Source organism: Schistosoma haematobium, chromosome ZW (genome assembly GCF_000699445.3).
Source record: "Schistosoma haematobium chromosome ZW, whole genome shotgun sequence".
NCBI lineage: Eukaryota > Metazoa > Platyhelminthes > Trematoda > Strigeidida > Schistosomatidae > Schistosoma > Schistosoma haematobium.
This window is the reverse complement of record NC_067195.1, coordinates 10,616,082-10,633,425: the sequence shown is the minus strand read 5'-3', so window position 1 is coordinate 10,633,425 and position 17,344 is coordinate 10,616,082. Positions and strand designations below refer to the sequence as shown.

The window sequence follows — 17,344 nt, the reverse complement described above, 5'->3', positions numbered from 1 at the left end:
ATTGAGAAAGATGATGGGCATAAAGAAGCATTTATTAGCTAATCGTTTGTGTAAAGTACTGAGGAGTTTTCAACTACTAGGTAAAAGATAACACATCTTGCCTTTTGATGATTCATTGTTTATTATATGTTCTTAATGAAAATTAGTAATACTAAACAGTTTAGGGACTGACTATCCAGTTAAAATGTCCAAAGAAATACCAAAATATGTACCCATGTATATGATAAGTGATAGCGAATTCGTTACACTATCGAATCGATAAACGTATCTGTAAATATCCCTATTTGACTAAAAATTACACCTAATCAATAAGTAATATTATCAGTATGAACACAAATATTTCATACAACAAGACCTTTTGTTAAATTTAAACAGAGCAAAAACAAGGTTTGTAGAATAATATGTATATATTCTGGTGAACGGTTTTTCACCAGCTGCATACAACCTAGAATTATAATTATGACTAGAATTCTTAAAAAAATGTTTAGCGTTCTTTAGTTCGTAAGGTTGTTCAAAATGCAACCGAAATCATATTCATGAGAGGAATAGAATATAAAGTGTATGAATAAACATTGCTAACATTGATGTTTATATACCCTTCTGATGTCACCTCATACGGGTCAATGAATTTACATGTACCTGCGGTAACATGTATATAGGAAGAATTGTATGAAAGGCCTCTGTTAGATTTTCTGAACAAACTGCTACAAACCTCTTAGTTCGTGCTCAGTTTAAGCATAAATAATTTAAAAATAAAATACCGCCCATATTGTTTGAATACCTTCAACATGAATCAAACAACTAGTCATTATTCGACCAGCTATATTTTCAGCTGTTAACGTATACAAGCCTGAATCTTGATAAATACATTTTTCTACTGATAACGTTGCATCTGTACTAAATTCACAGTTTGACATACGAGGCGTTTTATTGATTGATTGTTTTTCAGCTTTACCAATTTTTGTACGATGTGATTCAACAATTCTTTTTGAATCTCTAGTCCAAATTATCGTTGGAGGTGGTAACGCATCAATGTAACAAGGCAATTCAAAACGTGAATGTAACTTCACAGTCAACAATGGAGTAGGAACTTCTAAAAATACAGGAGCATCTAAAATATGTTGAAAAAAAGCAAATCGTATGAAAGTAGGGGAAAAATGTTTTCCACTACAAAAAAGTCATATAGATACAAATTAAGTTCATATTACATTGTTAACTGTAGGATTTATAGTTATGTTATATTCTTGTCAAAAAGTTCAGTAGAGGAAAAAATGCGGTGGCTTGAGTCATTGAAGAGTTTATCTATGAATATGTTGCTCAATAAAACGAATAGTCGTAAGGAATAATATGTGAATTGGTCAGAAATTTTGATACATAAACTCGATAGGATTAGTTACATAATTCACGAGATTCGTATTTTATACATAACGCGATGGCGTTTGAAGCGAACGATACTTGGTTCGAGTCCCGGAGTCAACATCAACTCTGCGACGCAGGTAAATCCAGCTGACGAGTCCTAAATAAGACGAAACTCGCTTTGTCCTGGATTCCACTGCTAGCCACTATCCATCTTCGCCTAGAATGCTTGTGAATCAAGGCAATATCGAAGCAATACACACAGTATGCACATATGCCAATAAGACTGATCAACTGAGGTCCTAAATAACAATGGGAAGATACAGGTAAAAAAACACCAAGTGAATTTTATGCTTGTTTGTCTTCATTTTACAATCTACAGGAATATATTTTATACCTTTCTTATTTTGGTTGAAAGTCACTTGGGATTAAACTATCACACTTCCAATAAACATAAGTTATAAAAATGAGACTATTAATTTGTTGGTAGGAGTTTATTTCACAAAGTAAGAAAATAAAGCTTATTTGATTCCGTACAACCGACTATACGTTTTAGCCAAGTTGTGATACTATCTCCGAAATTCAATCAATTCATCCATTGATCATATATTTTACGGATCATTATAGATTTCTTGATATGATTGGCATGAAGTATTCCTCTATCTTAACTTATCTCAGGGTTAAATATTTTCAATATACAGCGCACTAAATTGTTTAAACCAAACTAAGTGGATTAGTTCACACTGTTCTGTGACAAAATTTCATATTAACAATCATTTAAATTAACGATTATCCCTAATAAACAAAAAGTTCATGATTAATTTGATTCAATGAAATGTTCTCGATTTAAGTTATCTTGGTTATCAGTAATGATAAACAAGAGATTGATTTGAAATTTATTGTTACTGTGTTACTAATCAATTCAAATTAATATGTCCTCAATTTAAAAAAATTTATCTTATACTTACCTGCCATCTTTACAATAAATTCTTTTTCACTAGTACCCAATATATGCACTGCTTTACAGATGTATGAACCAAAATCATTTTCACTTAAACCATTCAAATGTAATACGGCTGTATCTCCAGACTTGGATACTGTATTATAGAATTTCTGATTTAAAGTTGGATAAATAGTATTTACTAAAATAAAATGTAGTCAGTTTATTGTTAGTAGTATTATTTTAATGATTATTTAAACACTTAGTGTTTATCTCCTATAAATACCACTTTTAATCTAAATAAATAAAACTTCTAAATATTAGAAATTTTTTTGAGCAAAGCTTGTGACTTAAAGCTATATCGAGGCATTCCGCACAGGATGCATGTATGCTAACAAGAGACCGATCAATTGTAGTCATAAATAACAATGAGAAGATGCAAGTCAAACAACACCAAGTGAATTTAAATTTCACTCCATTGCACAAGCAGGTGTATATCGGGACTCAGTGACTAAGTGAACAACGCGATGGAGTTTGAAGCGGATGTTAATGGGTTCAAGTCTTGGGGTGAACATTAACTCTGAGATACAGGTACATCCAGCTGACCAGTCCCAAATGGGACGAGACGCGCATCAAACTGGATTCAAGTACTAGCCACTATACATCTTTGTTTATAAAGCTCATGACTTCAAACAATATCGAGGCAGTTCGCACAGGATGCACATACGCCAACATGAGACTGATCAATTGCAGTCCTAAATAACAATGAGAAGATACAAGTAAAACAACACTATTTGAATTTATTAGAAATTTTTTTTAATTATATATTTTCTATCATGTATTATCAACAAATATACTGTAATTTATACTACTGAGTTCATTCCACATTATGAATTTTAATAACATATTTTAAAGCATATATTAACAAGTGTTTGATGATTATGATGGAGTTTTTTTAAGCTAGATGTTTTGATCTTGGAGCTTTCGTTGTACTTCCGAACGACATCATCAGCACACACTTCAGGTAGAATTTTAATTGTTAATCTCCCTTCATATTTTTGTGTAGTTACTACGATGTATGGACTCAAAAATAAGGAAGTAACCAATAAACTAGATAACACTATTTTAGAATTCTTTTTAATTATTGTCAAAACTACAGAAGTAGTTTTTCAAAACAAAAATCTCAAGTTTGTATTCGCCTTTATTTAACTAAAGTCTCAATGAAGGATATAGAATTTTTGGAAGATCATAGCTAGAGATATTTGCAGAACTCATTAAATCCGTTTTTTCTTGGACAAACAAAATACGTGTTAGCCTTTCATTATTTTTTTAAAAAAAATGGTGTTGTTCCTATATTGGTATGGAATAAAATAGAATTTCATGTCAATCAATCTGTCTAACTGTGATTTCGTTTTTTTGTATTCATAAAGCAAATAAATTTGTAGTATAGTTGACAACAAATCTCCCAGTATCTTTCTTTATGTCATCATTTTATGTGTTTGTTTGTTTGTTTCCTATCATTAACAATGATCAGTTGAAAATCTTGTAAATGAACAGGAATTTCACTACAGGTGAAAAAAGGTGTCAACAGAAGATATCATCTATATTTCTTTCTTTACTAAGTTATGATTCATTAGATGAGCCACATATATATAACACTTATCTTTCTCTCTTCAGTTTCATGAATCTTAAGTATGTCTTTTTTGATGTTCATAAAATAAAGAAAGTTTTTACATATTTTACATAATTATTCATTCTATAAACTAGAACGTTTATTTGAATAAATTCACTTGGTGTTGTTTTACTCGTATCTTCCCATTGTTATTTAGGACTGCAATTGATCAGTCTCATGTTGACATATGTACATTGCACAAGTAGGTGGCAATCAGGACACAATAGCTAAGTGGATAACGCAATGGCGTTGAGGCTAATGGTACCGGGTTCGAGTCCCCGAGTGTACACCAACTGTGAGATGCAGGTACAACCAGCCAACGAGTTTAATTTAGGACGAAACGTTCGTCCTGGATTCCGCTGCTAGCTACTATCCATCTTTGCTTAATTTAACTGATTAGTTGTTATTGTCACAGTGTGTAATGACATGAACACTAACTATAGTTAGTAGTAAACTTCATAGAATTATTTCATGACTAGTTAAAATAGTTCATAGAATTCTACATGCAATTTTATTCAGGGTAAATATAAATGAAAAATAGTACTGATAATAATGATAATATGATAACATACCATTTGTATCTAACAATTTACCATCAAAATACCAATTGAAACGTGTTTCATTTTCACCATTAACAGGACTAAATGTACATTTTAATTCTAGTTGACCATAAATTGGTGCATAAATCACACTTGTTTCTGGATCAGTAAATGATGGTGAAGCTGTAAGAGATTAAACAAAACAGTTTCTTTTTGAATCAAGAATCTGAAATATAATGACTGTATTTTATAGTAACTAGACACTTTGATTTGTTGAAAAGCATCTTGGGATGATCTTTGTATTCTTTATACGTATTACTGTAATATACTCTATCAATTTCTCTCACAATATATCATTTACTTAGTGATAAGTACATGAAATCTTTGTAACGATATTTAAAGATAACGCCAAAAAGCCATGAAATAATATTAACTTACTTTATTCTGTGAATTTACCTATTTTTGAAGTATCAGAAGGGAATTTTGTGTATATTATAGTAATTTTAATAGCTGAGATCATGAGTCGATTGAAACTAGATTACCAAGGAAAACCTGGAAGCACTGGACGGCCATTTCGTCCCATTTGATGTGCTTAAATTTATCAAGCACACTGGTCAAATTGTATGGAAAAAAACTATCTTAATAATTATGTTGTGCATCACAAGTGAGACTGATACTAAAAATGGAGGTATCTCACTTCATCGCTAACTGATTATAGTTCATATTGTAGACACTAGGTTTTAACTTACTGGGTTAAAGTTGAAGTGCTTCCTTTCCGATTTGTAGAGCATGGGTTCTATACAGTTTGAGGTTATGAATTTACAGTTCAGAGTAGTACCGAATTAAAATTAGATTGCTTCTCAGTTTTTTCTAATTTTTAAAAGTTATAAAGTATCGAAAATTCCAGTCGTGTAAATTGAATTGAGACATTTGACCAAATATAATTTTTTTCAGTAGATCATCATCGAGGTTCACTCTTATATACTTTAATGTTTACGTGCTTGTATGAAAAGTATTAAACCAATCAAAGGAATTTACGAGACAGTGGTAACAGTCAAAGAGGATAACATGACCAAACATAATAAGTAAAGTGAAAAAAACTGATAGTAACTGACAGATAAAGTAGTAAAGATAGGATTAATAAACATTCTGATAACATGAACGTTTCTACTGACATATAGGGTAGGTCGGAGATTGAAAAAATCAGTTTGTTAAGATATTAAGTATTAAAAATTGCTCTGTTAAAGGATATAAGTAAACAGTAAGATCAAAAATGTAAACAGCATGAAAGAGCTATGTAAGAGGTTAAGACAATAAACAAACAAATCGCTACATACTTCTGACGAGTCTCAAGTGGGAAGAAATGCACGCTATTGATCCCACTGCTAGCTACCATCTAAGTTTAAAAAATATTTGTGACTTAATGGCGATATCAAGGCAACTCACTTGGGCTGAACATATGCTCAACGTGAAATATTTAAACAACCGGAAGGAATGATTTAAACCAGTATTAAGAATTTGAAAAACTATTCACGAACTCTTATTGTATTAGGGGAGAGATATGTATAGGAGAGTTTTTAATTATAAAGAAACCTTATGGCTTGTGTTATATGTGTGGGATGAGATCGAATCCTATTGAAAAAAACTTAAAACTATATAATAAACCGTCCTGAATATTTTAGTCCGATCTAATGCATAATAAACATAGACGAAATTTAATAAAACGAAGCTGTGTATTAGTTTTATAAAAACTTTCTTACATGAATTACACTAATGATAAAAAGAATTTACTTTCTAATTAATGAATATTATTTGAATCTTAAAATCGAGATGAATTAATATATTTAGTATAGTGAAAGAATCGAATTATTCTCACTAATAAGTCACTTTGTTATATTACTGAAGTTTATTTGTAATGAGAAGATAGGGAGTAGAGGTGTGACGTAACAAATATAATCCGAAATCAGACTATTTATTAACACAATCCTATTGTTGTTTCTGATAGTTGAGTTCATAAGTCAACTGAAGCTAGATCACCATAGAAAACCTGAAACCACGGACGGCTGTTTCGTCCTAGTACGGGACTCTTCAGTAGTGCGCATCCACGATCCCGCCGGACGGTGGCGCAACTTCGTGGATTGGTTGAATTTAGACATTAACACCGTTGGATGCCGGCTCAGTGGTCTATTAGTTAAGCTCTCGTGTGCGAAACTGATAGGCTCTGGGTTCGAATCTCGCGAAGGGCGGGATCTTGGATGCTCACTCCTGAGGCGTCTCACAATAGGACGTAATGGCCGTCCAGTGCTTTCAGGTTTTTCATGGTGGTCTAGATTCAATTGACTCATGAATTCAACTATTAAAATTACTATAGTGTCCACAAAATCCCTCTCTGATTACAATCCTAATGGTTTAAATAAAATATTTTTATGAAGTGAAAAAACGATTACATCACACTGCTGTTTAGCTTCGTTTAGATGAAATACATGTTAAAGTAAACCATGAGTTTATACATACTAAATTATCTTTTTTCATCGAATGTGATCTTCTTTTATCAAAGTAAGAATAAATCTTTTAAGTATTTGCTTTACGTATATTCTGATTGATAATACTCAATTTCGTACAATCATTATTAATGAAACGACTTTAATTCATATAGTCATGGCCATTTTATCATAACATTATGAACTGTAAATAAAAGGCACTGAAGTGTATTATTACCCCTTCCAAATTTTTTAAATAAAATTATTTGAATATATTATAATGAATGTAAGCAATTCAGGGTATTATCTGTTTTTACAATAGACAATATACAGAGATAGTTGAATTTCATAGTTTACATCATGAACTGATCTTAGTTAGCTAACCATTGAAAACCAGAAAGAAATATATAGCTGTTTTATCATGGTAGTACCTGTGTACGACCACTTTAGGGATTGAACTCAGGACACGCAGGTCTTGCAGCAAGTGCTTAACCTTATTATTACTGATCTGGCATCCATTGATTTGAGTTTCTAGTTCTAATCAATTTTTCATATTTTGTCACTATGTTTCAAAGCCGTTAGTACGTGACTGTCATATATACTCAATACTGAAATAGACAAAAATCAACTTGAAACCATTTCAAAATTAAGATAACAGTGAAGTACTCTTATTGCGTTTTCTAAAAATAAGATCATTGTCTCAACTTCATGAAATTATATAACAGTACGGGAAATAATAACACCTGATAACAAAAACATAAAGACAGAATAGCGATTAGGAAACCATTATAGTAGTATTTAGATTATATATACCACTCAAATTATCATTTTTTTGTTGAATTATGATTCATATGTTACAAATAGAAAGACATAAAATGACTTATCAAGTTTAAATATTTTACTGAAATGGACAGAAAATAAAGCTAAAATTCAACACTTGAGCATAACACTTTTGACCGCCAGTGTTTTATTGCTAAAGTAAGCACTCTATCTAATGTGCTTCAGACTGACCAAGAAAGTAAATCATCAAGTCATTGCATCGTACTGTTCTTCCCTACTTAATAAATACCGGATTTATAAAGTGAACGAAGCGTTTTCGGTTCTATATCAATTCTCATGTGATCTATTATTAGGACTGAGATTATTTCTCCTCTTCGTAAGAGGAGTCATCGAGAGTAATAGAATGAAACCGAACCAAATAGACTTATTCAGTCCCATTATTTCCCTTAGTTCACAATTGGGTCACTTCATACCAAAGAAGCATAATATAAAACTTTTCACCCAATCCTTCTGTAAGTGTATTTTTATCTTCCCTCTATTTTGATGGAATTTTCCGAAATTCCTAAATCAGATTATTTCCGTATAACCATTATCATAGCTAACACGATATAAGGTTCTTCGGATTATGTATTACTCTATTGATTATAATTAAAGACCATACAATAATTTTTATCTCCTCCTTCGCCATACAACAATTTAACTACACTCATAATACATTCTGTAAAGACGTCAAAGTACTTTATGGAAAAAGAGAAAAAAGAAGACTTATTATCAATGCAAGTAACTACAGACTATTGAGTTTTGTGGCTAGTTAGTTAGTTTTCTCGAATAATGTAAGTTAGAGTAATTGAAATATCAGTTTCAGTTTCATACAGCAGATACATTTTCAGTGAGCTGTAAATAAGTCACTAACCTTAGAACCTAAAACAAGTACATCAAACAGGTTTTAAACAATACAGAATTTAAAGTTCTTAGGCCTAGAAGCAAAAAAAGACAGAACTCTAAAACTTTTTCACTTAATGACATTTTACATTCTATAGAAAAGACTAAACAATTAAAAATACACATTCAAAACTATTAAGTAACTACTCATATCAGCAACAGTATTACGTATTTTAAAAGTAAAAGTGACCTACAAAATTGTTGGGATATTCAGGAAAATATCCCAAAAATTATTCTATTAAGTCTAATGCTATTCTTGGACTTGGAGATGGTATTATTTTCTTATTGGTCAGTACTTATTTCACGTGTCATTTTCCTCCTGGTCAATATTGTACAATGTTATTTTCTATTTTATGGTACGATGTGGTCTGCTTGATTAGTATTTAAACAGAGTGTGTTCGAAATATAATGATCCATATCTCCGAGGCTGAGACTTGCGTTCTGGACTCAACTGGCTGAGCTAGACAGGGAAGCGGGACCAATGGGAACATAAGGCCGTTCTACGTGTTTGCGCGTCTTTGGTCCGATCAATTATTCGCTGTCCTCTAATCTGCCGTCACAGTTATAGCAAAAATATTTAAATATATCAATAATATTCTACTTTTAACATTCAGTTTCCAACATTTCGGTTAACATACATATGTAAATATTCGAAAACTAGTCGATAATTACATGTTTTCACTGAAATAAGATTTGACTGAAACATACAAGCAAGTATGATTTACTATCTTAAGTGATTTTTTATAATGTATTAAACAATTGTTTCTTTTTCTTTCGAATTCACTTCTTCTTTAGTCTTGATAAAAGAAATAATCTATAAAGTGATTTTCAGATATAGGTTACAGTTCAATATCTATTGTATCATTCGGTGTCTCTTTATAAACGATATTGTTGTCATTGACATATACTGTACAATGTAAAACAATTGTTTAGTTATATCTTTCAAAGCAAATATTGTGCTACTTAATCGATACTTATTTAAGATTGAAATGTAGAAAAAACGTATTTTCAGAAACATTATTATTTATTATTAAGATAAGTAATGATTTTACATTGAAAACAATAGAATGATGTTTCTTCTAAACACTATTTGTGTTTATAATCGTTACTTATTTATATCCTTATATATCTACTGTAGTTAAAAGATTCTCATCAGAACTTAGTATATACAGACCGGAAAGTGTCAATTAATGACAATACTATTTATTTGGTCACAAGCACAAACCGGGATGAGAATACTAAGTCCTCTAAAAATACTGTAGTGTTTCACTAGTCACTATGTATTATACTTGTGGTAGCTGCCTGCTTGAATATCTGGGCTACCTGTTCCTGCCATCTAGATATTTCAACAAGTTATCTGTTTTCTTGTTTGTTTTAACACATCATTATATCTATTGAGCGCACAACCTATTCAGGCGCGTTTATGAAAAGTTTACGATATTTCGCTGTACAGGTTACGAAAAGGTACAATCAGCGACATCATCGTGGCCGGTAACATACATTGAAAAGAACGAACATCATTCAGATGTCACTTCCACAACTGCTGACATATAGCTGGTGATCGCTAAACACTTACCGTCAGGATAGATCAAAAAATGAGAAAAAGAAACTTGTTGAAATACGTCGCGCTGAGAATTCTATATTGTACAAAAAATATAATATTGAATAAAGCTAATAATGACAATAATAATAATACAAGTTAACTACTTATATGGAAAATTTAAATCGGTTGTACAAGTATAACCTACTGTACGTAGTATTAGGAATTCAATCAAAAATTATTTGATCTCACTGTTTTACTTAAGGGATCAACATGGTTAAAAAACAGGCGCTTTTGCAGCTTTCACTTAAAATAAAAGTTTTCATTGTTGATATAGTGGGCGTATGGAAACATGAAGAAACGTAATTCTATTATGCCAGATAAACATTAAATTTACTAGTTAAACAATTAGCTATATTGATGAGACCATATAAATAGTGGAGTATTGGATCCTCAATGAATGGTATTATGATTTCGTGTTTATCATAGGGACTTAATGTTTCGACTTAATTCTAGTATTCAAGATAGGTGAATATAGCTAAGAAGTTTGAAATTAATAGGAAACTGTTGTCTATATTTATTTGATTTAGATTGATTTTCCACTCAATGTTATACAGAACGAACACCTTCTCTAAACTGACATTATCTCCACAAATAATTCAACTGAACAGGTATGAAGTTTTTAAACCAATGATAAAACCTAATACATGAGATCGCCTTAATGTAAATTAAACTTCAGTAATTTTTATGGTGTATTCGAGCCAGGAATTCATTTCACTGTTATGACATTTGCTTGATAGAAGTCATTTGGGTTGGGAAAAAAAGCCTAAAATTCTCAATTTATGAAATTTACCATTTGAACACTTTCCAAAATTATTAACCCATAATTTGAATATCTTGAGGCAAACACTCCTGATTTCAGAAATTGAACATCTTTTAAATATTATTTCACAAAAAGTCGTTCACGATAGAAGTGTAATTTAAAAAAAACTAATCAAAATGAGATAAATAAACATAGTCAGCAAATGAATTAACTCACTAGGTGTAGGCTCATGTATCACTCCAACGGATGCTGATGCATATCGGCTATGTTCTTTTTTCATTCCAGAGAATTAAGAAAAATGAAAGAAATGATTATCGAAACATTTGTAAAATAATTGATATTGCTGATTAGCATAAAGACTTTAAGAGTATGTTGGTATTATTGTCAGGGTTGGATTTGATAGCTTCGAATAAATTGAGTATTGGGCAGAAATTTAGTTCTTTAAGTTATTAACTTTCTAGTCAAATATGATAAATCAGATTATTTACATCATTATTACCACTATTATGGTTACTGTTATTCCTATTATTTCTATTCATTTATTTGAGTTTCACCCTTTGCACTTTGTTAGATTGTTGAGTCTTAACTTACTTGCAGTTAAATCAGCCATTTTTCGTACAGGTTGACTTGGTGTACCACGACCATATTCGGTAACAGCAACTATACGTAACCAATATTCTTGTTCGGGATTTAAATGTTCCAGTGATAAACGGTTACGTTTTAAACCAGATGCAAGAACTCTCCATATGTTTTCATTGTTTGTGCTTTTAGATTTTTCAGAGTTCTTGCCCACATCATTAGTTTCACGATTTATTGACTTCTCTACAGCTTTAATTTGTACTTCAAATGTGTATGGAGTAAATGTCCTGTCTAAAGTATACGATTTTGGTATTTGCCATACAAGTTCTGGCGCAGCTCTACCAATTAAAATATCTGACGGTGACTCAACAGATGGTCGCATAAATGTTAGATCAGGGATAACTAAAATTTAAAGCAAAGGAGAAAGTTTCTAATGATCAATATCTGTCTTTTATAAGTGAACTAAGAATAAATGGGTTGACATTAAGTGAAAACACACAGGAAATTCTAGGAATTTACTTAGTTCTGATAGCGGTTTGTAATTTCCTATTGTCCATATTCAGAACTGCAATCGATCAGTCTTTTTTGCTATGATCATCTTGGGCGGACTACCTTGATAAGTCTTTATTCCGCAAGTTTTAGTATGTTTGATATGTGACCAGCATTAGAAGACATAAGGTTTTTTCTGTTTGAGACCTGCGAGCTGAATGTACATCAGTCTAAGTGCTGATACTTAATAACTTTCACTTCAGATACTCGACTTGTTATCTGTTACGTTATTGAGTTAAGCGTTATAACTGCTGTAATTGGGTGATCGGCTGAGTTAAATCTACGTCACCACTGTTGCATCCGGATAGCCACTATTATATCCGGGGGTTTGACTCATTTATGTACACATCATGTATGTTGAATCAACAGTCTTACTGCTTTCACCTAAAAATCGAGAATAACTGAATTTACTCGGCCGTAATACTGGGAAACGAAAACCACTGCAGTTTCTACGACACAAAGTCACACTGAAAAGAGCACTAAACGAGTTCACAATTGCCATATATAACAAAATCTATACTGAAATGATACATCAAGTATTGGCTCAAATAATGTCATTTTCTTATCCCATTATATCATCTAAATAATAATTAACTTGGTCAACGGATATGAAGGTACTAATTGTGATAATTTGATTTTAATGAAAAACATTGTATCAGTAGGCATTCAGATTTTCATAAGTGATGGTTGATATTAATTGCAGAAAATTCAATTCTGAACTGACCTACATTAATACTACTTGCCTTTAATCGAAGTAATGTAATTTACTTAGTAACACCATTATATAGATTTACTAATATGAAGTAATGTACTTCATTAAATTATTGTGTCGTTCATTTTGAAGAAATTGAGAGCAAACATTTAGATCCCCAGAAGTCATGTACTACATGCCATTTGAACGATGAAATTAGTGTAAAATTCCACACTAAATTCTATAAATAAAATCGGTTAGAATTTTTTCCATGAAATAAAAGAATGAGTAGTAATATGACGTTTTGGTAAGGCTGAATGAATTTCCATTGACAAGTTAGTTTTATTATAACATTTTACAGAAGTAGAATTAATTTAATATTACTTACTAACTTGTGGTGGTATTAACACATTTCTAGTTGGATGTCCAAAACCGAATTGATTCGACGGTAGAATGCGAACATGATAACCAATCAATGGATTTGGTTGGATCCATGTCCATTGGTTTGTATCTAGATTAGAAGCTATTGTTGTCCATTCAATTGAACCTTCATGTTGAATCTTAATAACAAATTAGTTTAAATTAAAGGATTAAACAAAAGTTTAATGAAGACAGGGGAATGGAAAAATTTTGAGTAATGTCAAGGTAATCATCATTCTTTAATTAAATAAATGAATTAGATATGAATTTATATGAAAATGATTAACACCATAGAATGAAGTCTGATGGAGGTAACCATTGAAAACTAGAAAGTATCGACGTACTATTTCTTTTTAGTTTGGAAATTCTCAGTAGTGCGTTTAACGTTTCATGATTTAAGTGAATTTGAAATTATGAATTATCAAAGTTAAATTATGTAATGCCAAGTTAGTGAGCTTCATTGTAATGCCTAACTGAGTCTTGGGTGATTTCTATTGAAGGGTTTAAAACTGGGGTCAAATAGTTACCAAATATTTCCTAGTTTTCGTTTTGCATATGTTTTACCCAACACTGATTATTGTGTGAGGTGAGACATCTTCATATAATGGAATTAGTTAATCTTATTATTAAATTCACTCTTATGTTAGATAAAATCATTTAAAAATACATCTTACCTACATTCAACAGAATAATGACTAAGTAATAGATTTTAAAACTAAGCACTAAATATGTTACATGAACAACGATAACAGTAACAAAGGTATTGATATTAACCACCTACTGTATTGACTCAAAAGTAACCTTAAAATGATTAAAACTAAATTTTCACAAACTGTTTTATCCGCGTCGCTTATTATTATACTTGAAAGAAAAGGGAAACAATGAAATTCTCACAACGCAAAGTAAGAACACCAAGACTAGCACAAGTGAAGATTTATTAAACCTAAAACATGACGACGATCGTAGTCAAAATTTCACTCATTTACATATTGATTGGACACTCATTTTGATTATTAAGACGAACATATGTAGAAAATACCCGGAATTATAATAAAATCACATGCTGTCTATCATGATGGGCATAATCCAAATGAATTCTATACAAGAATATCGTATCTTGAAATGATACCACACTCAAAAAATTAATATCATAACACACGAAAACAGAACATATATTACTATGTATAATCATGATATAGAGTTAAAAACGGTGAGACTATAATCTATGGACGAGATAATCAGAAACCAGTAAGCGATTTCAAGGTCACGGAGTCTATTTCAGTACTCAATGCTCACATACGATCAGTTTACAGCGGATTTCAAGTAGAAAGTTATAGTTGAGCGGCTACAACAGATGGGATTACTGAGAAGTTCCGTTATTAGTGATTGCGGTGTTTAAATGACTTCCGGACATTGTACAAACTATCGTGACGACGTCGTATTTCGCTGTAATATATGTTGGAGGAAAAGTCTGGAAAAACGGGGACTTTTTTCTCTAGATTCCGATCGACATCAAGACAGATTATGATAATTTTTGCAAACTGGATAATTAAAGCGCCAGTAACGGTGGCTGCAACCTTTGCAGCAGTTACCAAAGCTGGTAAGAGTACTGTTGAGATATATGTGCAATAAAAATGACAAGTTTGCATCAGTCGTTTGGAAAAATCGGGAGAATTGTAGAAAATAACAAACCGGTTGTTAGAAAACACATATTCAATGGAGGAAGAATTGTTAAACAAGACATGTTAAGTAGCACTTCGTTTGATATGATTACCAGGTTCTTAATATATATGATACACCATCTCACAACGGAGTCATTTAGCGCGTGAGCAGCCGACAAGCTACAAATATTATACCAATTATACTATAGTATGTGCAGCCTGGTACTATAATATACACGGATAACTGGAGAGCATATCGATGCCTATCTATACTTGGTTACGTGAATCGTCTACAAGCGATATTTTGTAAACTCTACTACGCGAGTACACACTAATGATACAGAAGCGATGCGGTCGAGGCTAAAAGGATTTTCGCAACCTTATCATGGCTCTAGAGGTCATTTATTATGGAGTCACATGGATATGTTCCTGTACCGTATGCATTACGATTTCAAGACTGTAGAGCTACTTTCTAACCTCGAAAAGTTATTAAGGTGAGACTATAATTTATGGACGATATTTGAGCGACGCTTGAGCGACCTTCGGAACTAGAACTAAATGAGGGTTATAAACTACTGTTATCTTAAATTTGATTAGTTCGACCAAAAATTATAGTCTCGCCGTTCTTAAAGCATGTTAAAGAATTGATTCACTCTAATTTTTTGGTTTTGTATAATATATTTTTACTCTGTACTGACTGTTTCCTGATTGGCCGAAATTTCTCAGGGTCACTTATGAATCGTTCAAAGGACGTCCATAAATTATAATCTCTTCGATGTTAGTTAATAAGAGAAATCGATCATTACAACTTGGAAAATGACTTGTACAGTGCATATATGAATGTGTTTGATAAATATTAGGAAAATTTATGAATGGATTTTGTTCAGTGTTCTAATTTTTGGTTTGATATAGTGATAAATGTTTACTGTTTATCTAACAAAACTACACTGTATTGAATGGTAAGTGTTCTAAATAACTGACAATTCATTAGTTTCGAAATTATTTTGATACTTATCATGAATGTTTAAAAATTAACCAGGTAAAAGATAGGTAAGTATGTGACTTATATAATTCTCATGGTGTTAGATAGTCAGAAGTGATTCACAAGAACGTCTGAAGCTAGTTTTTGTTCTATCTTTCACTTGCCAAGAAAATATATCTATAATGTCAAGGGATCTGATGCTTTTCGTAGGATTCAAACCTACTTTACTGTATATTACAGTAAAAGACTTTATTACTGAGGGATTTGTGTTGGGATCTCGATATTCCATCTGCCTGTTTAAATTTTAAAAAAAGTTTACTAGTCTAATCGACTCGGACTAATTGAAACTACTTTGAATCATCTAACATCATATTAAGTACACCTGTTACTTGAACTAGTCTTTATTTTACAGTTTGATTGATAGGATCTGACCAACATTATAGAATAAACAACATGATACAGGTTACTCATATGTGGCTTATTAGTACAAATTTAAATGAGTTCAATGTAATTGGACATATTTCGTGTGAACTAATAAGTGGACTTGGTTTTTGTTTTCTGAACACAAACAATCTTTTCATGATTAACATCACGAGGAAGCATATAATGAACAAATCATAGACAAATCAACATTTTGAAGCAGTTCAGTGAAGAGAATTTGACTTGTGAAACTGAGAACTCGTTAACCAATTCATTGATAAGTTCCGATAATCTTACGATATTTAGTCAAATTCAACAATCCCAATAGATTATAAGCGGTATTCTGATGATTAAACAAGCGAATTTATGTTTTCATAAAAAAATCTATACAGAAGAGTCGGTGGAAGTATGTTCTCATTTTCTAAACATGTATTTGATTTATAGTACTCTGTAAGAAACTGAAAACAAGGACTGTCCAGGTGAGAGTTGAATGGAGAATGCTGGTGAGCAGCCTATGCTCCTCGATGAGGGGTAAAAGGTGTAAGTAAGTAAGTAAGTAAGTAAGTAAGTAAGTAAGTAAGTAAGTAAGTAAGTAAGTAAGTAAATAAGTAAGTAAGTAAATAAGTAAGTAAGTAATTAAGTACTTTGTAACCCGAACTTGTAATGCGAGTTATTAGATTTCACATTAGTATAGATAACGTACTAAATTGACGAAGTAATTATGGGTACGACATGACTTAATGGATTGGATTATGTAAGTGTACACATATTTACAGATGAACAATGACACAAAGAAAGTGAGATTAAATTAAAGTGATGGCTAAAATAGTAGGGATACTCTAAAGTGTTTTTCATAAGCACAGAACTAGTTTCAGATTAATAGACAACAAAACCTTATCAATACAAATAAAGATGCAAACGTACATCTTCTACTGAATCGGATTTTAAACCATACAAATAATATCGAGCG

General features: G+C 31.5%; 1 protein-coding gene across 3 annotated transcripts in view; it reads right to left on the bottom strand.

Annotated features, from left to right (window-relative positions):
- MS3_00010298 (uncharacterized protein) overlaps window positions 1–17,344 on the bottom strand; it is a gene marked incomplete at its 3' end in the record, with an annotated part of 193,824 nt that overhangs the window by 28,762 nt on the left and 147,718 nt on the right. For all 3 annotated transcript variants that reach the window (XM_051218657.1, XM_051218656.1, XM_051218658.1), the window contains 6 exons: window positions 13,280–13,451; window positions 11,664–12,053; window positions 11,289–11,342; window positions 4,541–4,690; window positions 2,325–2,498; window positions 782–1,111 (listed from right to left, as the gene is read on the bottom strand). In XM_051218657.1, coding sequence (XP_051070355.1) covers window positions 782–1,111; window positions 2,325–2,498; window positions 4,541–4,690; window positions 11,289–11,342; window positions 11,664–12,053; window positions 13,280–13,451 — 1,270 coding nt within the window. The remainder of the gene's footprint in view (window positions 1–781; window positions 1,112–2,324; window positions 2,499–4,540; window positions 4,691–11,288; window positions 11,343–11,663; window positions 12,054–13,279; window positions 13,452–17,344) is intronic.